At 36.0% G+C, this 17,149-nt stretch overlaps 1 protein-coding gene across 5 annotated transcripts; it reads left to right on the forward strand.

Annotated features, from left to right (window-relative positions):
- Positions 1–528: 528 nt before the first annotated feature.
- Positions 529–17,072, forward strand: GONST1 (golgi nucleotide sugar transporter 1). Of its 5 annotated transcripts, XM_089161099.1 has the most exons (10): positions 529–621; positions 4,624–4,853; positions 5,000–5,139; positions 6,513–6,642; positions 9,770–9,868; positions 11,603–11,757; positions 14,299–14,415; positions 15,794–15,891; positions 16,052–16,128; positions 16,209–17,072. In XM_089161099.1, the coding sequence occupies exons 1-9, from the start codon at positions 540–542 to the stop codon at positions 16,108–16,110; spliced, it is 1,110 nt and encodes a 369-aa protein (XP_089017225.1). In that variant the 5' UTR covers positions 529–539; the 3' UTR covers positions 16,111–16,128; positions 16,209–17,072. The 5 variants fall into 5 exon arrangements, with proteins under 5 accessions (XP_089017225.1, XP_089017224.1, XP_089017226.1 ...); XM_089161098.1 differs by lacking the exon at positions 16,209–17,072 and having other exon boundaries at positions 530–621; positions 16,052–16,149; XM_089161100.1 differs by lacking the exon at positions 16,209–17,072 and having other exon boundaries at positions 541–1,133; positions 16,052–16,149.
- The last annotated feature ends 77 nt before the right edge of the window (positions 17,073–17,149 follow it).

Raw genomic sequence — 17,149 nt, forward strand, 5'->3', positions numbered from 1 at the left:
TTAAGGACTTTCATTGTAAGTTGTAACCCACCACGATAATATATTATATAATATGATGGTAATTGCCAATATATTTATATTAATCACAAGAATGGCGAGTGGAAAAAAGTCAAATTGTAATTTCTGAATAATATATTTTATTTAAAATTATTGATTTGATTGGAGGGGAGGATTGGTAATGTACGGGGAAACCAAAGTTGGAACATGAGGCGTTACTGTTCCATACAGGAGGACGTCATTATTATAGTTGAAGTACATTCACGTATCATAAATAAACATCCATATTAAATATAGATAGATATTTATTTTAAAAAATTCAATTTACATAAAAATTAAAAAAATTAATTGAATCTGCGGTTGTTGTTGAAGCCTTGAAGGTGCTCGCTCTGATTACCCGACTTATTCGCCTCAAAGGAAAGGAAGGGCTATCAAATTAAAATTATTATTATTATTATTATTATTTTTTTGTTGAATGTAGAAAAATCCATCAATTTTCGAGATAAAAAACAAAAACCGAATAGTTCTTCTCTTCGCGTGGGATGAAGCGAAGTCATTCCACGCAAGAAGGGGGAATCGTAAAGAGATCCGAGCGGCTCCACGGCGGCTTCAGAGAGGTGAGAGGTGAGAACACCAAAATAAATACTAGTCTTACTTGTATAGTTGTATGTATGTATGAGTCTATGACGGCGTATTTGCGGTTTTTGTCGACTTCGAGAGTTGCGAGTCCAATATTTATGGCAGTTTATTAAAGTTCGAATCCTCCTCCTCCTCCTAACTCCTAAGTCCTAACTTTGAATTTTCTTTCTCTTCCGGTCTTCCCTTCATGCTAAAAATCAAATCCTTTTGTTTACCGCATCTGCTTCTCCTCCTGCTGAAAACAGAAAACCCAAGTCGTTTATTGTTTGTCTCTCTCAATTAAGATTTGCCCTGTGTCAAATTCTTCTGCCTTAAATCGAGTCTCTTCTGCTCCACCTTCTGTGTTTTCTGTTTCTGCTTTTTCTCTTGGAGTGTTTTCCTGGAGCTTCACGATATTGTTACGCTTCAAATACACTCAAGGTGGCTTCAAATGGGCAACATAACGGATTGATAGAATACTAGCCTGCACTCGTATTTAAACAGCTGAGGATATTCAGGCAAGTTCTTCTCTTTCCTTTTCTGTTATGTTGACTAAGCTTTATTGATTCTTGTTTTCTTCATCTTCTTCTGAGTTGGTAACTAAAAACTCCCTGAAGAAAATAAGAGAATATTCTTTTTTCGATGGGGATTAGTATTCTTCATGTATTCACTTGACTTTGTTCTCCGTTGTGGTGATATTTGAAAAATTAAACCCGAAATAGCAGCGCAGAGATTCGTATCATGAATCTTTTACATTCGGATTTACAAGGGAAGATTCAAGGTTACCTACCTTAGAACAACCATTGAAGTTGCTCCCCCAAATAATAGTTTTTTCAAACCTGACCCATTGATAGAACTCGGTGCAATCAACTACTTAATCCAACCACACATACTTTCTTTTCACACTCTAGGGTTTCTTAAACCCTGATCTCCACACACGCGTGTAAGGTTTTCCTAGTCTGACAAGGTCAAAGTTTCCAAATCCCTAGAGCCTTCTGTTGTATGCAGTCTCGTGGAATTGCCACTACCTATATTTCTTTTAGGAAAAGGAAGAGGTGGGATATACCTAAATAAGTCAGTCTGTCCAATAATCCATATCTATTATTCTAATTAGAGATAGAGACAATAATTAATTAGGTTAATTGATTTTTTCCCCATTTAAGTAGTTTAGCATAATTAAATTTGCTTGATTGTGCTACCCAAAAAAAAAATTCTCTTGATTGTGTATACAACTATCAACTATCCAATATTGCATAATGAATTATGCGGCATGCAAATAAATATTGCTTAAATTAAATCCATTGTACAAATCCGTATTGAGACTCTGTTGATGATAGGTTCCTAAAAGTTAATTGGACAGGACACAACTTTTCAAAAGACAATAAGAAGAAATTTAGTAATATAAGATAACTTTGTAAAACATCTTCAAAAGCAGCGGTGGATCCAAATTCCCATCTGATCAAACACACACCAGACAGTGTAGCAAAACCCTTCTAATGAGACAGTCTGATAATTCATTTATGGTTTAAAGTCCTTGTAGAAATATCAATCCAACAACACTATTTCTTTTCTAAGACAGGGTTCATAGATAGGAGGGAAAATGTTAACTGTTGAGCATCTATGAAGAGGAGGCTTGGGGGTTGGGAAAGCTTATATAGTTATATCTGTCATCTGTTCAGTTGGCATAGGAATAATTAATATTTATTCTCCTTGGGCAGGCTCTTGTTAGGGTTATGCTGGTGGTGGAGAAGTTGTCTTATTGCTGTCGCTTGGGAGTTCCTTGATTTAAAAAATGTGAGCCAACTTTTGTCTGAGAAGTTGATTGATTGATCTAGAGAGTGGCCTTATTGCATTGGTGTGGGATTTCTTGGTTTTGAAAATTAAGCCTTTGTCTGATAAGTTGGTTGATTGATCTTTATCAATTTGTGGGTGCTGGCAGTGCTCATTCCCAATTGTGGAGGTCAAGAATCCTAGGCTGTTAGGCAAGAAAACCTAATACCTGCTTTCTTCTCCCTATGATTCTTTTTGGTTTTTTCTTTTGGTGATCTTTATGATAAGTCTCAAACTCTCACCATAAGTGTCGACTGTGCTCAATGTGATCATGTTGTCAATCAAGTTCATTGGGAAAAATTCTGGAATCATGTAGTGGATGATCTTGAAGGTGAGTTTGTCATTTTGAAGAATAACAATATAATCTTGGAAAATTGGGAGAATCTACGTCATCAGTTAAGGATCAATTGTGTCAATGTGATTATGTGATGGATCAAATCCATTGAGGGAACTAATCTGAATCATCCACTACATGATCTTGAAGGTGAACGGGTCATTTGGAAGAACACTATCTGCTTAGAAAATTGGATAATCAAAACCATCATAGTGTATATAAGTTATTTAATTGCTGTGTACAAAATTTCCTTTGTGAAAACAGAAGCTTTCAATGGTTGTTACCTTAAGGGAGGAATTTATCTGGAATGTTCATTTTGGCTTTTTATGATGATTATACTGCAGTGGACCTTAAAAGTACCCACCCATGATGCTACAAGCAATATTAGTAGTATCTAATCCTGTCAAGACAGTTATCTGGTATTTGGTGCAATAAGCTAGGTTGATCTTCTGGTATTTGGTGTTGGGTTAGTCTTTTAAGTTGTGCTGTTCATCTATCTTATAGTATTATAGTATATTCTGTTAAGTTTGAATACTGAAAAGCACTCTGGGGGCACATTTCTGTTTGATCCTCCGCATTGCAATTCATTGGGCGACATAGTTGTTATGGCGCCTAAGCAATTGACTTTTTTTTTCCCCTTTTCGGTGGGGGGTGGTGGTGGGAGGAAGAACTAAGGCAACACCAAGAGGGTGACAAGGTACCAGATGCATTCACACCAAGATGCGACTTAGGTGTTGCCTTGATAACTATGTAAATCAATATGTTCTTAGTTTTCTCTTTATGCGACTGAGGCAACAGAAATATTCATTTTGGGTTTATCTGTTTACTTTAGTTCCTTCTTTTCTCTTGTTGGATTTTGGCTGACCATCAAACTTCTGACTTGGTTTTTATTATCCTTTTTCGTTCTGTCATTCATGCAAAACTTATATTGTTAAATTAAAAAAGAGAACTCTTAACTGATAAGTTTTTTCTACTCATATCTATTAAACTCATTTGTTAATATAGCCTGTTTTTGTCCAACTTATTTTGAAAAGTTTGGGTTCTATGGTCTTGAAGATCCTATTAGTTGTGCAAGTATTGAACTATATGAGTTTGTGTTTACACTTTATCAACACAGGGTGTTTTTTATCCTTAATTTAGAGTAGGAAAGGTCCATGTGGAGGACCTAAAACCAATTGTCCAATCTCACAGTCAAGGCCCTAAATAAGCTCCAAAGTGGTCAAAAAGTGAATTGCAGTTCAGAGTTCAGTTAATTACAGTAATATTACCACATTAGAATGTAATCTCATGTTTTTTCTTTAATTTTTTTCACTTTTTACACATATCAAGTCACTTCTCCTCATTGTCTTCAGTTGAAATTTGACCAGTGAGATGATGAAGGTTCCTCTATCGTACATTTCCAACCATAGTTGCTGATGTGGCAAGTTGTGACGGATACTAACTGTCAGGGATAGTCATTGCACATATATAAAGAAAGCAGTTTTATATCACCATATAAAAACTTCATTTATGTTCTATTCTGCTTTTGTCATTACCTTCTATAATATGTTCTATATTTCACCTTAACAAAAACCGTGCTATGGCCAATGGAGGATGAAATTTAATTCTCGTGTTTGAAATGCTGATATTTTGTAGCTTGGAAGATAGGTGTAGACAAAATTAAAAGAAATTGGAATTTTTTGGTTTGTTTCGTACCTTCTCTGCATTGTGTTGCTATCAACGCTGGAAGGAGGATGATCATGAATCATGCTAGGATGATTCATTTGTATATCATCTTTTATTCATGATTCACAGTTGGACCAACCTGATTGCCAAATTAACAGTGCTGCTTTTCTGAAAGACAGCACCTTCTGCGATGAAGACTTTCACCAAAGATGGACTGGACTTGGAAGATGGAATGGTGGGAAGAGATAAAGAGAGAACAATTCACAGCAACAGGGTAGTCAAGATTCATAACCGTGCTTTGTTGTCTGGTCTTGCATATTGCATTTCATCCTGCAGCATGATATTGGTTAACAAGTTTGTGCTATCCTCCTACAATTTTAAAGCTGGGATATCTTTAATGCTCTATCAGGTGAGAAACAACCCCAGTCTTATTCATTTATATTTGTAGTTTGTAATTCTTTCTTGTTGTTGAGTGACTCTGCCTGTTATTTCTGTTTACTGAAAATTAGAATGACAAGTTCTTGACTTTTTTTTCTTTTCTCTTCTTGAACGTAGAATCTGATATCTGTGGTTATCGTATCAATCATGAGCTTTTTGGGCATTGTATCAACAGAACCACTCACATGGAGGTTGATTCGCGTCTGGTTCCCTGTGAATGTTATATTTGTTGGGATGCTTATTACAAGCATGTTTAGGTCAGAATTTTTTTTCTAATCATGTTTATTTAACTATTTATTTTTCGGCTAATTTCAGTGTTCTGTGGGATATAGGATTTTGGATGGATGTTTCCCATAAGGATTTCTCCAATAGTTTTCTACCACCCATAATGTGATATATTTTGAATGTCTTAGGTTGAAGTTTGTTTGATATATACTCAAGGTATTCAAATCGGCAGGGTCCAGGTTTTAGCAAGATATTTTTATGGATGCCGCCTTTTTGAACTCATTTCATACATATTCCATGGATTCGTTATGCATAAAGATCGCCAAGTGGTACAATTTAAATGTGAATAATGCCTTCAAAACATTACGTTAGGTTAGGGAAATATAAGTATAGAATACTCACTACTCAATAAATGGCGTGTCTTGGTGGATCCTGCAGACATGCTTTGTACCATTGAAGTTGATGATGCATCTATGGATGCAACGCATATGTATTAATTTCTTCCGCTCAGTACAAGTATCACATGACATATTATATACCCAGCACTATATCTAGAAGCTAATTCTTCCATAAATTAGATTTAAGTTATTGAAAAAAGAAGAAGTTAAGTCCCACATGCAAATCCAAGTTGTAGAAAGGTTAAATGAGTCGAAGAAAGTCAAAAAGTAGGAAGAAATCAAGTGATTTCACAAAATCTTTCAGAATTAGTACAAACCAGATGCAACCCTCGGTTTCGCCTTAGAGAAGGTCGAAACCTCGTTGGCATGGTCAAAATAAGATCTATGGCCCCGTGAACACTGTGGTACTAAGATGATGGGCAGAGCAATTCAATCGATAATGAGTAGTCATGCACCATGTAACTTGTACTTAACAAACTGAACTTTCGAAGGATCTATAGAATGGCAGGGTATCACCATTAGGTACTTAAGAAACGGAAATAGGTTAAGAGGCTGAAATAGGTCAACTGAAATTCCAAACTTGTACTTAAGTATTGAGGGATCGCTATCCCAATCAAAACTGAAAGCTTGAACCTCATTGTTCTTTTTTCTTGTAATTATTTTCTCTCATGGTGTTCCATGTAAAAGTATCAAACTTTCCACTAAAAAGCATATGTTATGAAGGGTATTTTGGTTTATATGGAATGATGGAGTATCAGCATTACGTTTATACACTTGGTATGTAGTCTTCTCAGCATTTTTAATGCCAGAACTTGAATCTTGATCAATGTATTACCTAATGAATATTCTGTCATATGACTCATATTTACTTTTGCAATATTGTCTTTTTTTATTCTTTGATTTTTTCAATTGATGCTCAAAAACTATAGACAAACTATCTTTTTCTATATCATCATGTGAAAAAGTTTGTTTTTCTCATTTCTCTTTACTTTGATCCTTGTTTGCAGCTTGGCATACATTAATGTTGCTATGGTAACGGTCCTGAAAAATGTCACCAATGTGATCACTGCTGTTGGTGAAATGTATCTTTTTAAGAAGCATCATGATAGAAGGGTCTGGGTTGCATTGTTCTTAATGGTACTTTCCGTGGCTGAATTTTTCATCTTGGATTTAAAATATATAAAATATTCTTTTTGAAGTTGTTTCATTTTGCAGTTGAAAGCCTCTTATGATCCACTTCATTTTTAGGCATGTGTTACTTGTGTTACTTTAAGCCATTTTATTCTTATAAGGCCTATGTTATTTAGTAGTAGTTATTATTATTATTTTTTCATTTGTTCCTGTTCATGCTATGGGGGATAAACTCAGTTGATAAAAACTGATTGTTTGCCAAATTTAGCAAACAAAGCTGGTGTGGCATAAAGAGATTTACTCAAAAGACTTAAAGTTTTAATGGTAAGTGGTAGGTTTTGGCAACTCAATTGCGTGCAAGGATAAAGATCTCAATATTGAGCCAGGTTTCAACCGCCTAGAAATCAAAATTTGGTTGAAACCTGTTTTTTTTTGGGGTAAAACTCAACATTTGATGGATAATTCAAAACCACTGAAACTGGGTTGGAATGAAATTGGTCAAAACCTGGCATTTATTGATCATTCAGCTGCCTGATCTGCTACTGTCACGACCCCAATTTCTAGGGCTAGGTGTGGCCCATCAACAAAACCTACCGGGGCACGTGGCAGTTCACCTTACCTGTTAAACCTATCATCAGAGTCTTACCATAACAACACGGAAACATGGGTAGAAAGGAGGAAATTGAAATACCCTGATTGATGGCACCTGTCATACTCTTACACAATATATAGAGAGTGCTGAAGTGCTAGCTTAAATTACACTTATCCTTGTACCTTCCTTAGAGCTGGATATATACATACATCACAGGATAAGCTTTATATTCTACTAATCTGAATAAGAAATCATCGAAAATGAACCATCACCTTTGTGTCAACCCTGTTGGCTTTATTCTGGACCTGTGCATCTATTGTCATTAAAAGTAATGAGCTTTACAATCCCAATAAGCAATATGCAAAACTATTCAGGTAATGTGGTGTAAATGTGTAATAAATAAACAACTCTTACCATTTTCCCAGTTAAAACTTCAATTCAACTCTATTCATAACTTTTTCTTTTCAATTCATTTCATTTACTTTCATTTCCTCTTAAGTCTTAGACCCAAGCTTCATCTATAGAGAGGATATCTCAGTCTAATCCACATAAGTGGCAGCAGTCTCAATCTCAGTCTTGAGGGTTCCCATATTGGGTTCTCAATTTTAGTCTTGTGGCACAAGGTCTGATATTCCTTGTAGGTAGCTATCATCAGCTAGACCTTATCTTTCCACTTTCTAGTTTTGCTTCAGGCCCTCCCATTTGGGTACACTAGGTTCCAGGACTTGTAGAAGTTGTGCTCCTCAGCATAATAACTTTTATTCATTTTTAATTTTTATCTTTTAGCATTTCTAGTTTCAGTTTCATTGATGAACTCTCTTGTTTTAATTGCAAGGTATAACCAACATGGTTCCTAGAGAAGCACTTTAACATGGATGATGATCCTAATTCATATCATGGTATCTTAACATTCCGCCCAACATCAAAAGGACATACATAAGTGGCAACCATTACAACCTTAGAACATGATCAGATTTAACAATCACATTATAATATGTTCATTAAACATAAAGGAACATTCTCCAAGCACATAAATTGATACATATTACTTACCCAACCTTGTCTTGTTTACCCTTTTTCTATTTCCAAAGTCAAGTGTCACTCCACTCTTTTTCTTGTCAGCACCATTCGTACAAGACTCATTCCGTAGGGTCTACAACTTCCACCAAAGGAAGGTTACATTAAGGTCCCTAGTCTTAGTGTCCAACTCTTTTTCATTCAATTTTAGGACTCAAACGAGTGTCATTTACTTTAGCTCATTCTATGGCTCATAGGAAATAAAAGACTAGTTCAAACAGGGCATTCTAGGACCATTTGGACCCAAGGTAACCAAAAGTGATTGGTGTAGAGTGGCATCAAAGAGAAGCTTGCCGTTAATTGCTGTCCTGATAGCCACAAACTGCATTTGGTCTTGTTATCATGGGATTTTTACCTAGATCCTTTTTGAATTCAGAAAATTCCTATTTCACAACATTTGTAGCCCTTCTAGCCCTCTTTAAAATGATACCAAGATCATACAATTTGGATTGCAGCAACAAAGTTTTGGTCCAAATACTACATGAGGGTCGGTCTACCAAAACAGAATTTCAACCCTACCTTTTATTCCATTTTGAAACTCGGATTTGGCCATAATCATCCTATATCCATTGAAAACTCAGTTGCTACATTCATTCATGGTCTATCTAGGAGCTCAAAGTCATAATCTCATATAGGGTTCAAGTCTTACCTGAGCTCTGAGCTCTGAGCTCAAATCAAGCTGAAAATCCCTTCAAGTGTGTGCAATTCTAAATCCTTTAGATTCAGCTTACAAGCCTGAGTTGAATCTCTATTTTTCAAGTCTGAATTTGCTCTTACTAGTCTACAATTCCCTCCTCCAGCTCCTCTTCTCTCTTTCTCTAGTCCTCCGTTGTTCTCTCTCTTTTTCCTTCGCTAATAGAATGAGCTTTAGGGCTTATCTAAGAGACAAGCTCAGCTTATATAGTCTGGTTCAATCATGACGGAAACCAACCCATTGGATTCTCTTTTAACCTAAAATCCGAATTGTACCCTTCAAGGAATCATCTTTGAACCATTTGGGTTAGTCCATTCCAATTTTCCATTTTTATCACATTCACTCCTATTAACAATTAACTAAACTTGGGTCAATATAGCTAGAGTTGGTTCAGAAGCTGAGTCCACTTACCAGTGCCGTTTAACAAAGTACTATTCCGTTCATTGATTTACCTAGTCCCATGGCTTTTGGTTATTCAGTCCACTTCTCCTCTAGGACCTAACAATACCACATTCAATATTGTTAAAGTAGTAGAGTTTAATTACGGGGTGTTACAGCTACAGTCTACATGAACCCTTGCCCTACAATAGTCTCTAACCTAGGGTGCATTAAGGTTTTTTTGTCATGTCAGCTGCCTGATCTCTCATATCTATTTTGAATATCATAGGGCATTGCAAGGTCTTTCAGTCTCTCTTTACTTGAGTTTATGTTTGTCCTTGTCACAAAATGATCCTTCAAAAGCAGGAGGGTTTATTGTTTGATTTGTGCAGATCATTTCAGCAATTTCGGGAGGAATCACAGATCTTTCTTTCCACGCTATGGGCTACATGTGGCAAACTATCAATTGCTTCTTAACGGCATCATATTCGGTAGATATTTTAGCTTACTCTAGAAGTTTACCTTGGAATACAAATTGGTCATGCTTCCTAAGATTTTTCATGTTAACCTCAGTATGCAATACTTTCTCAGAGCTAATGTTCATGTTGTTGATTTAAGTTATGAGATTTATTTTAGAATATAGAAATTCATATTCTTCATTTCTGACTCTCCATTTCATGAAATATCACAGGGAGAAGCATCTATATGTCATAATAACTGTCAACCAGATCCAGTAGTCAGCTATTGATCCCTACTCGAGCCTGATTGGGTCCATTTCTTCTTTTTTTGTTCTGTTTTACCTTCAAGCACTTACTCATGACAATGACTGGTTCAACGAAAATGAGAAAGGGAGTTTGTGGTGGGTTGCCACATCACTGTTATTTATGACAAGGAAGAAACTTATTGGCCAAGCAAAGGATTCCTTGCAGAGCAGTTCTTGGAGATATCATGGTTTTAAATAATGGACTACTTTTGGGTTAGATAAGTACCATTGAGGGTCTAGTTTCAACTGAAGGTTCTTGTTTTTGAGTGGCCTAAATGGGGTCAAACAAGGATCTGAAGTCACTACGGTTTAGGGGATGATGTGCTTAAAGTTTGGGACAGGTCTAATGGTCAGATTGGTATAGATCTGACTTTGAATTTTCGATTCTTGGGGAGTCTGAAAACTAAAGAAAATAGAAAAAGTGATAGGAGAAGGGGGGAAGGGGTGCTGGCTGCCACTTACTTGGATAGTGGAGCGGCAGCCTTTGTCTTGAAATGTGGAGGAGCTGAAGTTGACTGGTGCAGGTTGAAATCCACAACAAAAGTAAAGATCTTGCTTGATTTCATAAAGAACCTTCCGTCAAACACCTGGAGTTTCCTTACAAGGAGTTGGGTACACTATTTTAGAAGAGAAACTCAAAATAACCTGGTGTCTCTTCCAATCGGTTATGAAAAGAAATCTTATTGACATTAGAACTTGGTATCAGACTTAGACTAGGAAATAGAACATCAAACTAGTTCTTTATAGTTAGATCTCTACAAGGATTATGAGTCCCAAAGCATGGGGCTTTACTTGAAATAAAAGACTGATAACCTAAATAACCTTGTTGACCCTGATTAAAGTTAGGCAGAATTACTGAACTGCCACTATTAATAATGCTAAAAGCAAAATTAATAAGAAAAAACGATAAGGACTTGACGTGCTGCTGGACAGCCTAGGGCTTCACCTGGGCTCTGAGGTCAGGGCAGCAACTCTGGGGGCCCTAATTAGGGGCTGGATCTGCATCACTACCCTTATTATATTAGCACCCCCCAAAGGGTTGGATGAGTATTTACCAACCAATAATTTTTTGCAGCTGTATACTGTAACAAACAGAAAATTTGACAAATGGAAGAAGATCCATTGAGGTTGCAGATCCTAATCACTGATAAGGATAATTAACGTCAGAGAAATAAACAACAGCATGATCCATGGGGTCAGCTTGCTGAATGTAAAATTTGTAACTGTACTGATGTCTTAAGCATGAGGACTGAAGATCTGCATCCCTGTTTCTTAACTGCATCATAGCTAAAAATCTTATTTGCGACACTGTACCTTCTGCTACATAGCTCTGAAGCACACGAGTCCTGACTCCTAAGCTTGCTACGAAGTTTATCTAAAAGTATCTGTGTTTCTAATTTGGTAATTTAGTGCATGCAAATGGTTTTATTTGTTTCTGAAGGATGCCTTTGTTTTTATACAGTTAATGCTACGCAGGGTCATGGATACTGCAAAACAAGCAACCAAATCTGGAAACTTGAATGAATTTTCAATGGTGTTGCTCAATAACATTCTTTCGTTGCCTCTGGGCATACTGCTTATTTTTCTGTTCAATGAGGTGGATTTTCTCTATAACACGTGAGTTTTTCCCTCCTAGTTTCTATTATTTAGATCTTATCTTGGTTTAGTAACTTTAAACTCCAGTCCTTTTTTCCCCATGGTTTCTTCCGTGTTCATTCTAAATATCAAATAACTACTGTCTAGTCTGTATATGTATCTCTGTTGAATATAAGATAATTACAACTTGACCCGATCAATCTTCTTTCTTCACATCTTGACAACAAAGGCATACAGAATGTTGGAAACCTAAATCCCATCAATGGTGACATTGCTATGTAGAATTAACAGATAACCCCTCTTGGCATATTGTTTGATTATCTCTATAATGAATCATTCCAAGTTCGTGCTCTAAGCCTCTAAGGTTTAAAGATCATAACATTGGGACTATGTAATACTTAGATTATGAAATACATTTTCTCTTTGTTAGGTTTATTATATAATATAGGTGAAAGATGCAAGTTTGTTAATTTACGGGGCAACACAAATATTTTTATGTTTACTGTTATGTTGTGTTGACATGAATCATAGTCAAGGCAGGTTAAAAAAGGGGACCACGTAAGCATTCAATCAAAAAGGAAATTTGTCAAGTAGCTTATACAAATGAGTGTCTAATTGTGTACCATAGGTGCTTAACACATGTATATGTTCCTACATAAGTGGTGTTTACTGTTTAGGGTATAGAAAGTGGTTTTAATAGCCTTTTTTTCCCCTTTAGTTTTCATGTTAATCCTTCTAAGAGTCTCTTCTTTAGTGATTGCCATTGATGAATATGTTATCACCTGGGTTTGATCTTTACTTGATTCCATTTGGTAATGCCCAACATCCATCAAGGACTTTCATGATTGATAATAATCTGATTTACAATCACTATGATCCAGCTTAATCGAATTAGTCTGTTCTTTCTTGCAAAATTTGTCCTATTCTGGAACTTCTTGTTTTCTTCCCTTGCCCCGTCAGTCCTATTGAGTTTGTCCTTTATGCATATGTGTATTTCCTCCTAAATTTTGAATTTCTTATTGTAACATTCAAAAGAAAAATGAAATTCCTACATCAAGTCAACTTTTAAGTCTCAATTCTTCCTTCCAAATCCGTTGTGATATTTAAAACTTTGACCATTTCCATGCTAAATACTTTCCACTAACCTTAATCTGCTTGAGGGTTTCAAGGGTTGAGGTGTCTCCCAGGAAGTAAAGCCTGTATCCAGTCTTCAACATGGACTGGGTTTTAGTGTTATGAAGGATTCGAATGTTGAGTTGTGATAGCACAAAGGTATTAGGCAACATCCTGTATCCGCCAACCTAACCGATACTGATACTTGTATCTTTTTAAGGTACCAAGAAACCTCAATGACAACATAGCCCTTTCCTAATTAAATGGGGTCAGCTACATGGATCCTTGCTCGTGAATGCTCTTTGGGAAGTCGTATGTGATTCAAGGCCTAATGCTGTGCATGTTTTTTGTCACTACTCCTCTGGGGGTAGTTTAGGACTTCCCCTTGCTCGTCAGTTCCTTTGATGTGAATCAAGTCACTCCTTTGTGGCTTCTCAAGTCCTTTGTTGCACATGGTCATGCCACCTCAAACAACTTTCTTGTAGCTTTTCATGTATTGAGCCAAATCTGAAATAATCATTCCTTGCTATGTCTTTCTTTGCATTTCTAGCTTCCATCTTAACATCCCCATCTCCACTGCACTTAATTTATCTGTTGGGCACTTCTCAACCGCCCAACATTCTGCGCTGTGCGTCATGTTGGAATAATTCTACCACTTATAGTAGCCTTTTTAGTGCTAGCTGAATGTGAAGCAATGGCTTTTGTGCAACATTGAAAGGTAGTGGGACCGTTCAGATTGTCACAACCTCTGGCAGATGGTTTATAATTGATTCTAGAAAAACCTATTTCACCAAGTAGTGCTAATTTCTCCCTCTTTAGAATGTACATCATATCCAATCATATGACAGTCCTTTGACATTTCTCTTTTAGTTCATGATATATTTTATATATTATTTATTCATTCTGTTTTATTCTTCAAAGAGTATTTGCATACATACTGAGTATTTCCATACATTTATTGATTATTTCCGTACACATCTTTAGTATCTTGCCTCTCTCTGACATGCTATGATATGATACGTCTGTTAGAACCACCTTTCGATATGATGCACAATGCTGATAATTTGAACCTTGGATGGTGATGTAATTAGAGAGTATCCAACCCTAATTAGGCTAAAGTTTAATTATTCCATAAAAAAATGGTAGTGCGAATGACATGTTATGATACGATACGTCTCTTAGAACCACCTTTCAGATATGATGCACAATTCTGATAATTTGAACCTTGGATGGCGATGTACTTAGAGAGTATCCAACCCTAATTAGGCTAAAGTTTAATTATTCCATTAAAAAATATGGTACTGCGAAGCAGATAGGTTGGATAGATTGCCACTAGCTTCAAATGAATCTTTCTGTCATGAAAGCTACTTCAAATTTATGTTCAGTGCTATCTTGGGCATAGTTTTGTTATCTTATTGGTCCTTACATGTGTGTGAAGTGAATTGGCAGGCCACTTTTGAAGATGCCTATGTTTTGGCTTGTCCTGACATCAAGTGGATTTTTAGGCCTTGCGATCAGCTTCACTTCAATGTGGTTTCTTCATCAGACTGGGGCGACAACATATAGGTAACTATTGCATATTCTGTTGGCATTTGACCTATAATTTTGATGGTTGTGACCTAAATTTTCTGTTTGAAGTTCTATATAAGTCACTTGGCTGGCAATGTGTCGACTCAAATTGGTCTAGCTGTTATACTAAGTGTAATTGCTAGGTGTCTACCCAAACCTGACTCGTTTATTTGTCAGTTTGAGAAGTTCCTGCAGTATTTGGGAAAAACTACAGGTTTTAGTCCAGCTTGATAGTTTCTTTATTATGTTGTGGGTCAGAATCTTGGTTTTTGCCTTCTCTGAATATTTTATCTAGAAACATCCTAGTGGTGTATTTTACTGTATAAAAGATTTTAAATGCATGTTCTATTATATCCTGTATTATACCCAAACTAAACATGAATTTTAAACTTCGAATCATTGTTTATTTTCAAATCTGTCAAGGGATTGACTAGATGTACTGGGACTTATGATGGTTTTTAGAAATTGACGGCCATGCCACTCGACTGAAATTAGTCATCAATGAACTTGTCCCCAAGCTTCCTGAAAACAGTGCTTTGAAAAGACATGTTTGATGAGGTTCTGATGAATGATTTACCTTCCATTGATTTAATCATCAAATCGTCCTATGCTTGTACATGAGTTGGGTTTTAATATTTCTGATGCAGGTCCAGCAGCCTAGGTTACTGCCCAGCAGCATTAGGAGCATAATTTGTTACCAGGGTTATTCTGGTTATTTTGACAGCCCTACTTGAGACCCAGCTAGGCATAATTATAATTAGGAGTTTGTTAAGGGGTCCAAATCTGTTTTTAGATTATTATTTGAGTCAGTCTAGGATAAGTACGAGTCCTATTTGAATTCTATTTTTGATGTTAAACCTATTAGGAGTCGGTAATAAAGGCTAGAAATAGACAGCCAATGCTCATAACAAACACAGATTTGATGAATAAAATTATTGGGAGTTTCATTGTAAGGAGAGATCAAGGTGTCGAGCATCGAGGGTTTCAGATTGGAGGAATTTTCCTTCGGCAGACTGTTGGTCTGCCTTCACTCCATCCATCTCTCTTCATCCCAGCCCCTCCATATTTTGCAAGTAATCATTTGGTTCATCCCATTCATCTCTACCATCAAGCTAATTCAGTTTCATTCAGTGTACCTTCTTGGCCAATAGTTTGGACAATCTGGCATATGTGGTTTACAGAGATAGATGTCATCTACGTTGATATATAACCATTTTTAAGCTTCTTTGTATGAAATGATTTCTAAACTTGTTAAGTTGACTGTAGATAAGTAGTGAAGTTGTAACAACAAAAAAAAAAATATATATATATATATATTTATTTATGAAAATAATTTTAGCCAAGCCTTTCTGGCTGACGTTTGTTTGTTCTGCAGCCTTGTGGGGTCACTGAATAAGATTCCTCTCTCCATTGCTGGGATACTGCTTTTCAATGTCCAAACTAGTTTGGAGAACTGTGCAAGCATTCTCTTTGGTATGTTTTCAGAGATAAATATCTCCCTGTTATATTTCCCGCTTTCTTAAATTGCAATTTGCAATTTTTGGTAAGAGTGTTTTTTTTGGAACAGCCAAAATGTTTGAGCAATCTCAATGTCGAGATCAAAGTTGCTCACTTTCTTGAATTGCATATGCAGGACTTGTGGCAGGGGTATTTTTTGCTAGAGCCAAAATGTCAGAGAAATCTCAGTCATGAGTTTGAGACTGCAGGGTGTATATATATATATATATATATATATATATATATATATATATATATATATATATATATATATATATATATATATATATATATATATATATATATATATCCATCCTGCCTTGCAGTATAGTTGCAGCTCCTGCACCCAGTTAATTTTGATGCAAATGACTCTATTTGAATATACTGGAAAAGACTTTCACGTCAATACCGGCAAGGATTCAATTAAGACTTGGGGAAGAAAGGGTTGCCTTTGAGATGAAAACATTGTAGTTCCTCATCAAGGTATCCTCTTCTTGAGTCCTATCTGTGTTGTGCAATATTTATACTCAGATGGCATTTATTTTCTTGGCTTTGTTAGAAGTGTTGTAATTCTATAATCTGCAGATGTTGGGTTGATGAGAATTTTTTTGGTATTTTCTGTACTAGACATTTTTACAAACTAGTTCATGTATATTATGGGAAAAAGGATGCTACCTGATTATGTGGTTCCTGCGTCCAGACTCCAGTCTCCAGACACTGGTTTTCCAAATTACTGCTCAGCCCCTAACAAAGATGTGATGTCATCAATTAATTAGCAAAATTTAATACTATATGGGCATTAGTAATTTGAGGCTAAGTTTATAAGTTGGGGGTGGGGTAGGTGAGGATTGGAGACCACGAAGACATTTGTTTTGTTCAAATAGGAGGATGGAAAGCACCAGGTCCTGATGGGATGTTCTTTCATGAAGTCGATGTTGGAGTAAGTTGGCACAGTCTCTCACCCAAGAGTATATTTTATGCCCACCAGCATATTTCAAGCCAACTTGTTATGAATTTCTCCCTTATACTAACTGTATTTTTAAAGTTTTATGTGAAGTTTTCTAAAAACAAATGAATTATGACCTCTGTTTCTCTAATATTGAGGTATGTAGTTAACACGACATTTTTGTTAAAGAATGCATTCAAGATAGCGCAATCGAATATTAGGTAGATTAAGAGTGTTATATATATATATATAAATTGACCTTGAACGTTATCATTTCATTTTTTAAAG

The sequence above is a fragment of the Hakea prostrata genome, chromosome 7 (genome assembly GCF_041222555.1).
Source record: "Hakea prostrata isolate BN-2017 chromosome 7, UWA_Hpros_2, whole genome shotgun sequence".
Taxonomy (NCBI): Eukaryota; Viridiplantae; Streptophyta; class Magnoliopsida; order Proteales; family Proteaceae; genus Hakea; species Hakea prostrata.

Coding starts and splice junctions, on each gene's coding strand:
- GONST1 (XM_089161099.1), top strand. CDS start 540: ATGAAGCGAAGTCATTCCACGCAAGAAGGGGGAATCGTAAAGAGATCC. Junction 622..4,623: donor CGGCTTCAGAGAGGTGAGAG/GTGAGAACACCA, acceptor TCTGAAAGACAG/CACCTTCTGCGATGAAGACT. Junction 14,416..15,793: donor ACTGGGGCGACAACATATAG/GTAACTATTGCA, acceptor TTTGTTCTGCAG/CCTTGTGGGGTCACTGAATA.